At 36.2% G+C, this 14,313-nt stretch overlaps 1 protein-coding gene across 2 annotated transcripts in view; it reads left to right on the forward strand.

Moving 5' to 3' along the window:
• The window catches only part of TENT2 (terminal nucleotidyltransferase 2), a 45,090-nt gene that overhangs the window by 23,802 nt on the left and 6,975 nt on the right, over nt 1-14,313 (forward strand). For both annotated transcript variants that reach the window (XM_083883986.1, XM_083883987.1), the window contains exons 12-13: nt 3,302-3,438; nt 10,251-10,342. In XM_083883986.1, the coding sequence (XP_083740112.1) occupies nt 3,302-3,438; nt 10,251-10,342 (229 nt within the window). The remainder of the gene's footprint in view (nt 1-3,301; nt 3,439-10,250; nt 10,343-14,313) is intronic.

A 14,313-nucleotide genomic window follows, 5' to 3' on the forward strand; every position in this document is an offset into this window, starting at 1 on the left:
GAAAGACACAGTTTACTTCACAGCAAGCTGCACTTTTAAAAAAATAAAAAAATGAGTTAAATATTCATTTATAAGACTGGGGAAAAGGATATTTTATGTGTATGAATATACAAAAAATATCAAGACATTATTCTTACATTACTACTAAATTCTTTTGAATGAAGGATCTTGTGCATTCAGAGTTAAACTCACTACACATCAAGATGCTCAAATATAAATTTTATTTTGATGTACACTTGTGTTCCTTCCCAGCGTGTAAGGTGGAATGAGTATACTTAAAAGCATTATGTAGCTTGAATATGAAGCATGTAGTTGAATACTGGTGTTTCTTGAGAAATCTGTCCATCAAGGTAAAGATTTGAGATCCAGCAAAAAAGGAAAAAGACTTTTGGGTCTCTTTTTGGGATACCTTAAAATAATGGAGAACTCATTTTTATTTGTAGCTCAGTCAGATCCTGAATATAATTTCTGTCTCTTAAGACAGCTTGAGGCTGAGACACAGTAAGTGAAATAGGGACTAGTTTTAATAGAAGCTGAATCTTTTGCCTTCTGGAGCAAGTTAAGAAAAGAAAACATACTTTGAAGGGTGCTTTGTAATTCTGGGTGGTTTTTTTAGCAACCTCACCTATGTAAGAATCTGTAAGCTGTACCTTGTTTTGTTTGTCTAGTTATTCCCTGAGTCCCTCTAGTGGGAAGGAAAATATTGGTATCCTTGTTTTCAACAGGTGAAGGGAGATGAAGGTAGGGGATTATCATGGGTTGTTTGTAGCAAAGCAGAAAAAAGTGTCTAGGTATCCTGTAGCTGGTCTGACCTCTTGTTCACTGGACACTGAGTGATTGCTTTGTTAAGAAACGACCTTAAATTACATTGTTGGTAATTGAATTATTAAATATTGGTATATATTGACAGTAGTCTCCACTAAATCTTGCAAATTTTAAGTAGCAATCAATTTGGCTTTACATGTAAAAGTTCTAATATGGTAATAGCAACTTCTTACATAACAAATTTTCTGCATTTCAGAAAGATGAAACACTGGGTTTTGCTTTCTCTGTGGGATGATCAGCAACTGACAGTACTTAAAAAATAAGTCTAGTTACAGTATCACAAACATGTTATTAATACACTGCTTTCATTACCGTTAACAAGTCTTACTTTCTTCCTTAAAAGTAATATCAGTTATGTCTTCTATTCTGCAATATCAGTTGTCTTTTTAAGAGCAGTTTTCACAGTGACGTAACCAGTAAACCAAGTGGAAATGAGGATTACTTATATATGTCTCTTAAAATAGGTGGTTGGGGGTTTAATGATTAGCTGCTATAGACTGTAACCTGTATTTTCACTACAGCATGTGTCTAGAATAATATGCATGTATTTTCTTGAAAGCAAAAGCCTTTCTGAATAAGAAAAACTTTAAATCATCTGATATCTTATTGCCTTCCTGTAAAAAATAGCTTGTTTTTATGAAAAATAATAAAGTCTAACTTTTTATCTGCTGAGGGTATCAACCTCACTGTGATGGTAGAATTTTCTTGCAGTTGAGAAGTTCTCAGGCATTTAAATATTCAAAGTGTAAAAAATGCATCTTGTTCTCCTTTTCTACTGCCTCCAAACATTTGCTAGTCCTAATAAGCTGTAATCTATTGTAATTTCATTGCACTTCTGTTTTGTAGGTCAATGGCCCATTTTCTTCTTCCTTTTCCCTCCTCCCTTGTATGTTTCTTCGTTAGCTGGTGTACTGTTAATTGTAAATTCAGTTTTTCTGACTCTTCCTTAGCTTTCTGTGGGAATGGGCAAGGAGTGACTTTCACTGTAGTACCTTTCTGATTAACTTTAGGGTTAAAACTGTATTTATTGTGTGGCTTAGGAACAACTCTTCCCTTTCTAGATCTTTATATACTGCATATCTGGTTTTTATGTCTGTGTTTGCATTGTTTTGGTGTCTTCTGATGAACTACAAGCTGTTAAATTCTGAGCTTTGCTAACTAAAATAATGTTTTCTATATAGCATTATATCATATGAGATCAACTATTGAAACTTCTTATCTCTAGAAGAATGGCTTTTTTTCCACAAAAGATGTTGCACAAGGTTCCAGGAAGTTTTGCCAGAGATGGCAGAAAGAGGATGGGAGTCTCAAACTTTCCAGTCCTCCTGTTTTTATCACTTAACAGTACTTTTCTCGGAGAAAGCAGTGCCAGCTGTGGACACGGAAATAATACTACACTATGTAGTGCTTCTAGTGCTATTTTAGTACTATAAAGTTTGAACCACGCCTGATACTACTCTTAAAAATAAAAAATGTAGGGAGGGGAAAGGAGATACAGTAATGAGTGAACAGGTTCCTAAATTTACATAAATGTGTTTATGTGAATGCAATGTTTGCTCCTGTGTGTCTTGAGTTAATTTTCAGTAAAATACACAAAATTGCTATAAAACAGTGTTTAAACCAGGTATTAGCAAGTTATAAAAATTGTTGCTGTAGCAAGAGAGATATGTTTACTTCCGTGTATGCTAGTCCATCAGAAGAACCTAAAGGATGCAATGGACATTGGAACAGTGAGGCATTTCTAAAACCATGTGTATTTAGTCTTGTATATATTCCTTTTTAAGCTGGCAATAGTGCCTTTTTTTCATAGCAAACCTGATTTTTTCTTACCCCATCATACCCACCATCTTTTATTTCTTACAGAAAAGCATACTTTAGCTGAAGTGCAGCATTCTGTATATTCAGGTATTTTGTATAATTTGAAAGCTGGTGGTTTTTTGGGGATTTTTTTTTTCATTCTTGGCTAGAGGAAGTGATTGCATAAAGAGCAGTTTATGCTTATTTTGTAGGTGGATGCAGGTTCATTTTATAGCCAGTAGGTTTCATATGAAGTATTTAACTCTGTGCTTGGGAGCAATGTTAGGCTCTAAATTATTTCTGTACTTCAGTTCAACTATGGGAAATTGACAATAGGTGCATTAACTTCACCTACATATTTCTCAGCTGAACTGCAGTCAGCTCAGTGCAGGCTACCTTACTCAGCTCTTGCTCTTGTAGTTTTAGATGCAAGTCTAGTTCAAAGATTCTCCCACGTTAAAATTCTTTAGTAAACAGAAGTTGAGATGGTCTTGTATACTCCTATGCAAGATGATTCAGTGGGGCAGAAGTGAAATAGTCCTTGGCTTGCAAATATAAGTCCTTAAACTTATAATAAGCAAATAATAGGCAGCTTTTTTATTGTGGAAAATACATGCATCTGGGTTAAGGCTCTCTCTGTGTATATGTATATGTATACACTCTGATTTTATTTTGACAGGAATGTTTTGATCCTACTATGCAGTTGCATCTTGTTCATCAAGCTCCACGTACCATTCCTCCTTACATCTCAAAAAATGGATCAAGCCTTGGAGATTTGCTAATAGGCTTCTTCAAATATTATGCCACAGAATTTGAGTAAGTAATAAGCTCATTTTAGTGGTTTAGAAGATGTGAAACTTTTACTCCTTCTATTCAATGTAGCAACGCTTTATAACACTTGAAAGAAAGAAAAGCAGCAGTGCAGAAGTGGTAACTGGGAGAAAGGAAATGAGTGGAAAGGCTAAATGATAACAGGAATGCTAGTAAATTATCTGATATCTCTGCTTAGCTAGGCATTCTTTCCTGTAAAATAGCTGCCAAAAGTTAGAGAGCTTTCTCCTTCAAAAATTGCTGGGTTTTGTTACACAGTTAGACTATTCTACAACTGCCTATTCATGTGTGAGAAACATCTGTTCTTAGCTGTCATTTAAGGTATCAACTGTGATATGAATTATTTGGACCTTAAGGGCTGTGCCTGTCTTTTGTCACACTGAGTCAATGGAGGTAATTGGCCAGGTGGCTCCTCACTTTGACCAGAATATACATCTTTATAGGCTTCACCTAGTGACGAATTCTCCCACGTATAGTTGTTTTACTCACATTATTGGTTTGCTAGAATCTGAGTTCAATTTTGACATCTGGACTTCCTTATATAAGAGTAGAAGCTGAAGTTGTGAGGGCATCTGAGAAAGCCTTAAGTTACAACTGTTTTGTCAAATTTTTAGTCACGTATTTCTGCATTTCTTAGAAAAAATACTTGTTCATATAAAATATCAAATGGTTGTATCTCAATCAGCTTAAAGATCTTCTAAATAACTTCTGAGGCGGTTGCTTCATTAATGTTGCTGTCTTGTGTATGTACACCATCTCCATTTTTTGGAAGAAGAACAAAGCATACAATTGGATACTCATAATTTTGAAAGTGTTGTTAATTTAATATATGATGTGAAAGACCATAAAATCATTAAAGCCTTTCTGGGGTGTGCATCACATGTGAAATATGTAAGCTAAATCCCTCTGGACTGTAGTAATGCATGAACCAACTGCATTTTGTTCCTGCTTAAGCCTGACTGAGAGATTTTCATGTAAGAGATTTTCTTTCAATGATCTCTGCAGATAAGAGAATAATCTTTTGTGTTAAATGTTTCTCCTCAGTACCTGTCTTTTCAGCTGACAAGGTGATGTTTGCTAAAGAGGCAAGTGGGAAGATGCTGCTGGAGGATAACCTTAGGTTCTTAATTTATGTGGGGCGTGACATAAATCTTTTACTACTTGACCTTACGAGCTGTTAATCTTCTCATATATTTAAGTAAATATCTTTTCCTCTAAGGAATTTCATCGTTTGCCTGTGCAAAGTAGCAGAGATGATCTTCTCAGAAAAAATGCCTAGTTTGACTTTTCTAGGACTGAGTGCTTGTGAACATAGTCAAGACCAGATTTCTGCCTTAGTTGGTGTCTGGTCTAGAGTGACCTCATTTTTGTCTGCTGTTAGACAGGATATGCTAAGACATATGCAGACTGAAAATTCTACAATATCATGTTTGAGCTGATGGCAATCCCTAAATACTATTTTTGTGATGATTATAAATCAGGAAAAAATACTACCTATATTTATTCATAGACACACGGAGGAGCTTCTGGGTAAAACAAAGCTTGAAAAAGTAGATAATGAAGATAGAATGGTTGCTGATGTCAAGAGAAGAATTTTTTTTTAAAAAAACAAGTGAATAAAAAGGATGCCTGGTATGTTCTTCTAGTGTTCAATATCTGTTAAGTATTTAAACATTTCACTTGTGATGGTCTGTTTAAAAAAAAAATAGAAAAGTACCAGTAAAAATAGCCATTAGAATTCCTGTGTTGAAAATGCTACTACATAGCTGAGAAGTCATTTGAGGAAATGATGCACTTAATGCAGCAGCCTATATTATTTGTAACTCTTTCTGCTATGGAAATAAAATTCAAGTGTACTGTTTATCTTTGTATCCCTGATGACTATAAAATCCTGTTTGAAAGGAATAGGGTTGATAGCAAAAGTCCATATATTCTCATTGACTGGAGAAGACAAATTAGTGCATAGGGAGGAACATGAACATGGTGCTTAAAAGGTTTTGTGTGTGTGTCAGCCAGCCAACAAAAGTAAAAGTAGACTTATGCTAGCCACAGGATCTGTTATCTTTGCTTTGAAGTTGATGATGGAAACAACAATACAAATGAGATTGAGGGTGATACTTAAATACATAGAATCACAGAGTCATAGAATGTACTCAGTTGGAAGGGACCTATCAGGATAATTGAAGTCCAGTTCCTGGCCCTGCATGGGATCAACCCTAAGATTCATAACATGTGCCTGAGAGCAATTTCCAAACACTTCTTGAACTCTGTCAGCTGCTTGACCACTTTACTAGGGAGCCTGTTCAGTGCCCAGCCACCCTCTAGATGAAAAATATTTTCCCAATACCAACATAAACCTTCCCTGATTCAGCTTCATGCTGTTGCCTTAAGTCCTGTCATGAGGGTGAAGAGGTCAGTGTCTGCCTCTCTTCTTCCCCTCATGAGGAAGTTGCAGACTGTAGTGAGCTCTCCCCTGTGTCCTTTTCTCCAGGCTGAGCAGACCAAATGACCACAGCCACTCCTGCTATGGCTTCCCCTTTAGGCCCTTCATCTTCATTGCCCTCCTGTGGATGCTCTCAAATAGCAGAATGTCTCTCTTGTACTGTGGCTCCTAGAGCTGCCCCCAGCACTGGAGGTGAGGCCACCCCAGAGCAGAGCAGGGCAGGACAATCCACTCCGTTGCCTGGCTGGAGATTCTGTCCCCGATGTCCCCCAGGACAGGGGTGGCCCTCCTGGCTGTCAGGGCACTGCTGACTCGTGTCCAACTTGGCAATACACACAGCACGGGGCTCTCATAGTTCTGCTTTTCATAAAATAACTAGTGTTAGAGTGTGTTGAATATTTTCTTTGATGCAATAAGTAGTTTTTTCCCTGATTTTTTTTTTTCCCTGTGAAACTTTTGCTAGTGTCTTTATGCACCAAAATTTTGAGATTCTATTTCAGACACTGACTGTTAAATGAAGCTGTATTTATATGATCTGTACTGGGCCACTGAACTATCCCTATTGGACTGTCACTTGTTTGATGAAAAGATTGCTGCAGAGATTGTGACTTCAATTTTTGTAAAAGTAATTTTTGTAGGCTCCTATCTGTGGAGTAGGATGCACTATCAGATTTGATATGCAGGAACTGTTTTGCTGAATGAACATGCAATCAAAAATGAGCACATCATGTGCGAATATCATAATTTTGAACAGAATAAATCATTGAAGCCCCCTGCCTAGAATGTTTAACTACTGATCTATTTTATTTGTAATGGTCAGGAAGAGATAAGAGAAGGTAGAGATATATTTTTTAAACTTCTCCCTCACTCTAGCAAAGGCCATTAGGTATTTTAGTTAAAATCTGTGATTTATTTTACTTGATGTAGGACAGGATGAGCTTAAAGAGTATAGCAAAGGAAGAAATAGGAGCTTTACATCCTGTGCAGTCATGCATAAGTCCTTTTGCTATATTTATTTTCTCTTATGCTTTTAAACTCTTTTGTTTATTTAGACCATAAGATGTTTCAGAACATTGTTTACTGCCATGTATTTATACAATACCTTTTCCACAGTCCTACTCTAGGGTTTTCAGTGTGTCCATAAGAAGTAGTTTTTATACTCCTTCATCCCTGTCCCAAAAGAAATGTGATTTGGAAATTGCAGCATGCATTGAAATAACACGCCATATATGGCAAAGCTGGTTTTGCCTCTGTGGTTGTATAATTATCTTGCCATAAGAGTTCAAGTCTGTGTAATGCTTCTTATGATACAGCTGGCTATGGTTAGGACTTCTTTTTAACTTTAACGATTTAAAATTGTCCACTGATTAAATAGTGAATGTGATCAAGAAAAAAATCATAGATATTCTCCAACACAAGTACTTGGGATCATGTTTACCCCTCTGAAGGAGGTGTCTGATTTCAATTCTGCAACCATGAGTGAAGGCAGCAGGTTTTCACTTGGCTGTCTCCTTACAAAATGAGACCTTGAAGCAAGGTGTTGCTCCCCTGAATTTATTGCTTTGTGATTACTTCCCTTAAATTTATCATTGCAGGTTAAGTAGCAGTTGTTTAAGATCATTCACTGATTTGTATATGGTGGACGTGGTAAAAGCTTGCTTACAGTCTAATGACAGATATAAAATTTCAGTGAGAAACTGCTTGCAGCTCTTTTCACAGTAGAATTGGTCAAGTAATAAAGGTAATACTATGTTGAATTAAATATATTTGCAACTTGCACCATTTACTGTGTTTATATTTACTGTGTTTACCATTTTACTGTGTTTATACAAGCAGCTTTGATTTGTAAGAATGCTTTGGAAAAGATAAGCTTTTTATTCTGTCTGTACTGTAGTCATACACACACCTGAAAATGCCTAGTCTCCTTCTTTTAAATATTCACTTTTGCCATGAAGATCACATACCTAGTGCAGTCAGTGACAGCAGAAATAACTAACAATTGAAATAGCTGTTTAAACAGCATTGTTAACTTATGGGTTGAAAATGTGTGCAGGGAGAATATCTGCTTTATGTTGGCAACAATGAAGTTATTATATGCAAGCCTAAATGGCTAAAATTGACATACAAATAATTTGCTATTCATAATTAATTTCTAATTTGGTATGATCTTTGTAACAAGACAGTTCTGTAAGACTGTCAGATAAAAGAGTTGTTTTCAATTTTAAATTTCAGTTTTAAATAAAAGCTTTTAAGTTTCAAATTTAAACAAAAGACTTTTAAAACAGTAAGAACCTTGTTGCTTTTTTGCTTAACCAGTGTATTATAAATGCATTTATGGTGAGGGATCAAGTATAGCCTAGGAAAAAAAGAATTCAAGAGAAGAATTACTGTTTGAAGTGAAACAGTGCTGCCTGGTTAAACCAAATACAGATCAAATACTTCTTTGCATGACTTTCTTACTTTCTTTTTTCCTCCACTGGTCTGGGTCTCTGATTTTTAAATAAGCTTTCAAGAAAAGCAAACTGTAAGTTTCTGCTCGCAACCAGTGTTCTTGAGCTGCAGTTTAAGCTTGTTTGAAGCTCTAAGCACAGAGGTTTTGTCTTGTTGTGCATCTGTGTGTTTGGGTTTTTTTGGGCAATTCATCTGAATTATGCTTGTGTTGATGGTTATTAAAAGACAAGATAGGAAAGTATTTGTTGCTTCACAATGTATCACAAAAGTAGTCTCCTGTAGGAATTAAGGAGAGGAAAGATGATGGCTTAGAATGGAGGCTTTAGTTTACATTAGATCATTAGAAAAGATCATCATCATCATTACTGATTTTCTAAAGAATATATCAAGAGAGAGCTAAATATATACACTGAGTTATCCTATATCTCTCTTCATGTGCTGTGTCCTGCATTTTTTAAAAATAAGCCCTATTCACATTGTTCAATGTACGTGTTCTGTGGAAGTACAGTTATTCAAACAATTGAATTATGTTTTGAATTACATTTATTCAGAACAACTCAAATTAATTATGAGTTGTATTTAAGATCATTTGTAGAATTACAGTCACAGATTTTTAGCTGTCTTGTCATTGTTGACTTAATGAAATTACAACAGCCTGTCCAGATCCCTCTGCAGAACCTTCCTGTCCTCCAGCAGATCAGCACTCCCACCCAGGCTGGTGTCACCTGCAACCTGCCTGAGGCTGCGCCTGATCCCCTCATTCAGATCACTGATAAAGATATTAAACAGGACTGGCCCCAGTGCTGAGCGCTGGGGAGCAGCCCTGGTGACCGAGCACCAGCTGGATGTGACTCCCCTCATCACCACTCTGGGCCCAGCCAGTCAGGCGGTTTTTAAATCATGAATAGTCCACCTGCCCAAGCCAGGAGCCGCTGGTTTCTCCAGGATAATGCTGTGGGAGATGGTGTCAAAGCCTTTAGTAAAGTCCATGCAGACTACATCCACAGGCCTTCCCATATCCACGTTGTCACAGAAGAAGATCAGGTTGGTCAGTCAGGATGTGCCTTTCAGAAAACCTCTGCTGGCTGGGACCGGTCCCCTGACTGTCTTGGATGTGGCACATGATGGCACACATGATGAGCTGCTCTCGTTAGTTAAGAGCAGCTGAAAGGTGACTGGGTAGATAAGGACATGATACTGGAAGTGGTTTTTTTTGGCTTCCATTATGTTTGGCATATTGTTATGCCAAGCATCATAAAGATGGTGGCACATCATAATGACTGCCCTATAATCTGTGTGCTGGTTTTTTTAAATGTGGTAATTGCCTTGTTTTGTTGTTGTAAAGCTGCCTGCAGAAAGTGGTAGAGTACTAGCAGATGTAAAATTCAGCATATATAAAGCATTGAAGTTTTCTAGTAATAGGTTCCTTGCACAAGGAAGGCCTATGAGCAAGTTATTTCTACATGTCTTTATACTATTGAGTGTTGCTTATGGAATGCAGTATGTGACTTGTCTGCACTTATTCTTTATATTCATTTTTTCCTACAGAAAATTCTGAAAGATTTAATTCTGTAATTTATTTTGAACTTAGAAATAAATGTAGGTGACAATGAAATTTTTCTTTGACATTGTTAGTCAAAAAAAAAAATCCAGTGTGAATATATATTACTCAGGGATACCTATGATGCTCTGTTTTGGAGATACTTTTTGTACTTGAACTTCTCTTGGTAGAAAAATTTTCTTATTTCCTACCCATGATGTTAAACTGAATTACTCATTATTATAAAATATTGTGTAATCCAGGCTTATGACACTACAATCTGACAGCTTTTAAAATATAAACTGTTACTTTGAATTTAGAACTAAGGGTTAATTTTTTGCAAATTGTTTTCTTTTTTTTTAGTTGGAGCCGTCAAATTATTTCTGTTCGCGACGCCAAGGCTATTGCAAGACCTGATGGTGTTGAATGGAGAAACAAATTTATTTGTGTAGAAGGTAAAAAGTGAAGCTGCATTATAGTTTTTAACTGTTAAGGCATTAAATACATAAATCTATCAATTAGACTTTACCTTGGTTGTGTTTTGAGAAATATATTGCATTATGTAGAGAACGAAGTTTAACCCATGTTTACTGTTTGTAAACAGTCCTGTCAAAAACATTTGAGAAGGAAGTTTTAAGTTCTAAAGTGTTTAAAAATAGCACTCCTGACCTTTTCTTCAAGAGCACTCATTGCCCTGTTACTTTTGGAACAAGGCTTAGGACTTTGATAAGGAATGGCCTTTATGCCAGTAGTGTGTATTTTTCTGCTCAACAAAAGTAGTCGTCAGTTTTGCCAAGTTTGAACATCTGAAAAAGCACAGCAGGTACATACTGAGATTATTCCTGAAGAATATTGTTCTAGAAATGCTCTGGCATTGCAGTGACCAGGCTATATGTATGTTGATCCCCTTGTGGGTACTATTTTTGGCTGGCTAGTGCATGTAGACTTTGTGCAGGGACTACATGATGCCTTCCAGAACTGGAGGGTAAACCCAAGCTACCTGTTGGAGTTGCAGGTCTCAGCTGTCTCAGTGCAGAACTGAGTAAGAGCACTGTAGGAACTGTACAGGCAACCTGGTTCATGTGCTAGTGACACCTTTTAGCTGCCATGGGGAATATACATGGAGAAGATGAGCAGGTGAGCATACAGAGGGGATGAAGCCTGCACTAAGGAAGGAGAAGATGATAGACCAAGAGGAGGATCAGGACGTAAGGAGAATGAGAAGTAAGGAAGGGACTGAGGGTTGCTGTGTAACTGGAAACAGTTGTCACAAAGGGAGAGGTGGCCTGGGCCCTGCAAATTAATGGAGGCTGTTAGGATAGGGATATAGTGGGTTGAAGTCTCAGGATGAAATAGGAATATAACTTGCACAAATGGTATATGGGAAAAGTTGTTAGACACTGAGAAGATTTTACTGAGAGAGGAGTAGAATAAGGCAGAAGTCCTGTGGCTGAACAGACATTCTACAAAACTGATGAAGTATAGGGTTGGGGTTTTAATGCACTTACCTGCATCTGTGCTGCTCTGTGCAGAGAATTACTTTCAGTCAACTTCACCTGCTTGTGAACTTGGTTATTCTGTGGTCCAGAGCTCCCCGACTTGGCCATAGTCACATGAATGTCAATGCAAAGCCACATGTTGGGATTCCTGTTCTTTATTTGACCCTTGGGGGGAAAATCAACAGTTACAGGAGAAGAAGAGCCCACTGAAATATGGCTGCACTGTACTCTGTAGTCTTAGAGTTGAGAAATGTGAGAGTTAGAGTATCTGCACAGCTGAAATGATTCAGAATAGCGTAGTGAGGCATTGCCAAGGCTCTGGTCTGAATGTGGGAGGTGGGAATGCTGGGCAGCTATGTTTACTGCTGTCACGTGATGCTGATCCACTGTGTTGCAGAGGGCTGCATGTTTCAAGATCTCAAGTATTTTATGACATTACAAAGTGGTTGAATAATTAGGTTATTGTTCTGGCAGTCTGTGAAATAGAATCAACATCAACATACAAAATAGACAATCTAAATTTTGCATTTAATGGTCTCGAGTACATACAATTTTTTCTTAATGCATTTTTGTTTGAACTTTAAAAAAAGGCAAAATTATCTGTAGGTGACATATCTGATTTCTTCTTTGGTTCAAGATTTAGTGGGTTTAGCCTCACATACCAAGTGTTTACTTCTAATTTGGGAGGGAAACATAAAATCTCCTACTTTTAGTCAAAGTAGACTTTATAACAGCTGTTAAGCTGAACTACGTTAACAAAATATGTAGATAAATTTCTTTGTACTTGAGGAGAAGATTTCAAAAGTTAGGTAAACATGCCAATATATTCTGTTTTCCATGTCTTTGTCAGATTTTCCTGTTCACAGAGTAAAATTTCAATAATTGGTACTATTGCATATATTTTTAAATATCTAAAATATATTTGTTGATAGATTATGCAAGTCTGTGCCTGCAAGTTTCCACAATTGTGCGTGTACTACTGTATTTAGATTAGCTCAAGAAAAATTGTATTTTCTTTTAAATGTTATGGGCTTTGAGGCTGATTCTTGCATATATTTCTGCTGTTAGAGAAATGAATATAGTAGAGATGCACTTTCCAAACACTTTAATATATGATAGGCTTTTACCATGATGGGGATACAGAGATACAGAGAACCCAGCTTTTAGATAATATTTTGAACAATCCTTGTCAGAAGCTCTAAATGCCTAGCAACTATTCTAGTTTCAGTTTAAATCTTGTCTGTATCAAGTAATATCAAATACTCTCCTGTTGATAAAGAAAAAGCTAGAAATGAGGCAATTTTATGAGATAATTACATTAATAGTCATTTAGGGAAATCAAATCAGAACCCATCTAAGCTGCACCTGATTCATATTTGTAGTTTCAAGTCTTTCAGATCCACATGCTAAAAATAATTTAAAAAATAATTCTTCAGGGCTTGGTCAGCAGCAGTTCTGAAGTTGTGTGATATCTTGTATTTTTATTTGGAAAAACTATTCCCTTCAGCCTTTCCCTCCTGCATCAGTGTTAAAGCTGTGTTTCTTTTTCATTTAATATTCTCATCTCTGTGTGTGAACAAAATAACTTATAATAAACTCTTACTGTCTTGATGGTTAGAAGATGTAAAGAGCAGCTGATTGTAAAACTATTCTCGCTGTGCTTCAGAGAACCAGTTTGTCTTTTGACAATCAGTAAATATGCAGGAAGATTAAAGGGAAAATGTGAGTTAGCTTTTGTGACTGGAGTGCCTTTTTTTCACTGATGGTTTCAGAAGATTGTAAAGTTCAGCTCTTGTTGCTTTAAAATATAGATATAACCTGATTCAACATAAAGGTCCTAGCATTAAAAAGCAGTTACCATCACATTTATCATATACAAATGAAAAGCTGTGTTTGTTCACATAGTAAGGGACATGGAGTTCTTAATTATACTAGACCACTCTCTCAAATAATGGGACTGACATTAGAGGACTCCCTATGTTTTATTTGGTTGCCAGTTTTTCTTCTAAACTAAAAGTATGATGTATTCTAAAATAAAAGAAATCTGCCTGTAACTGTCCACTGAAAACTAGGGAGTTTGAAGAGAATCCTTTTAGAAAACTGCTAAATACAACATTTTTTGCATGAAAAAAAAATCTTTGTGACTTTAAATAGGTAGCAAAAATAAAAACCTAAAGCCATGGAGCATGAACCAAACTCGAAATTCCAGTCTCCATAAAGGCACAAGCCCTTCTGGTGTCTGTGTAATGCTTTATTTTACTGTACATTGCTATCTGAATAGAAGTAATTCATAACCAACTGGTTTAAAAAAACATCTACCTGATCTAACAAATACTTATGTGGTTCTGTGGTTCTTGAGGACTGGCATACATTCTACCAGCTTGAAATATACAATGTTACTTGAGGGGTTCTCTACTAAAGAAGAAAAGTCTATAAAATCTGTTTTGTAGCACACTGTAATGCATAGTCCCTGCATCAAAAATTTTTAGTATCAATTGCTTTAATGTTGGTGACATTATCAGTAGCAAGAAGTACTTTTTTAGTCTTTTTTTAGTCTTGCAATTAAAAAAATTCCAAACTATTAATTAAGTTAGGATAAAAAGCCAGATGCAGGGGGAAGAGAGGAGAACGGACAGACATCACATTAATTTGTAGTTAGGTAGAAAGTAGAACCTCCAAAGGGTTAACTTATGAACAGATATTGCAAAATAGGTATAAACTGATAAAATATATTTTACAGCAGTTGGTATGTCTTACATAAAAAGTTATAGTAAATATTTTGCTATATTATCAGTATTTCACTGTAAAACTGTTGAATGAGATGCATCTAAAGTGAATAGTTCCAGGTCTCATGTGTAATAAGATTCAAAATACTTTAATATGCAAAATCATAGTCTGATAAGTTATCACAGACTTTTGAGCTGTAG

This window comes from Zosterops lateralis, assembly GCF_965231275.1.
Source record: "Zosterops lateralis genome assembly, chromosome: Z".
NCBI lineage: Eukaryota > Metazoa > Chordata > Aves > Passeriformes > Zosteropidae > Zosterops > Zosterops lateralis.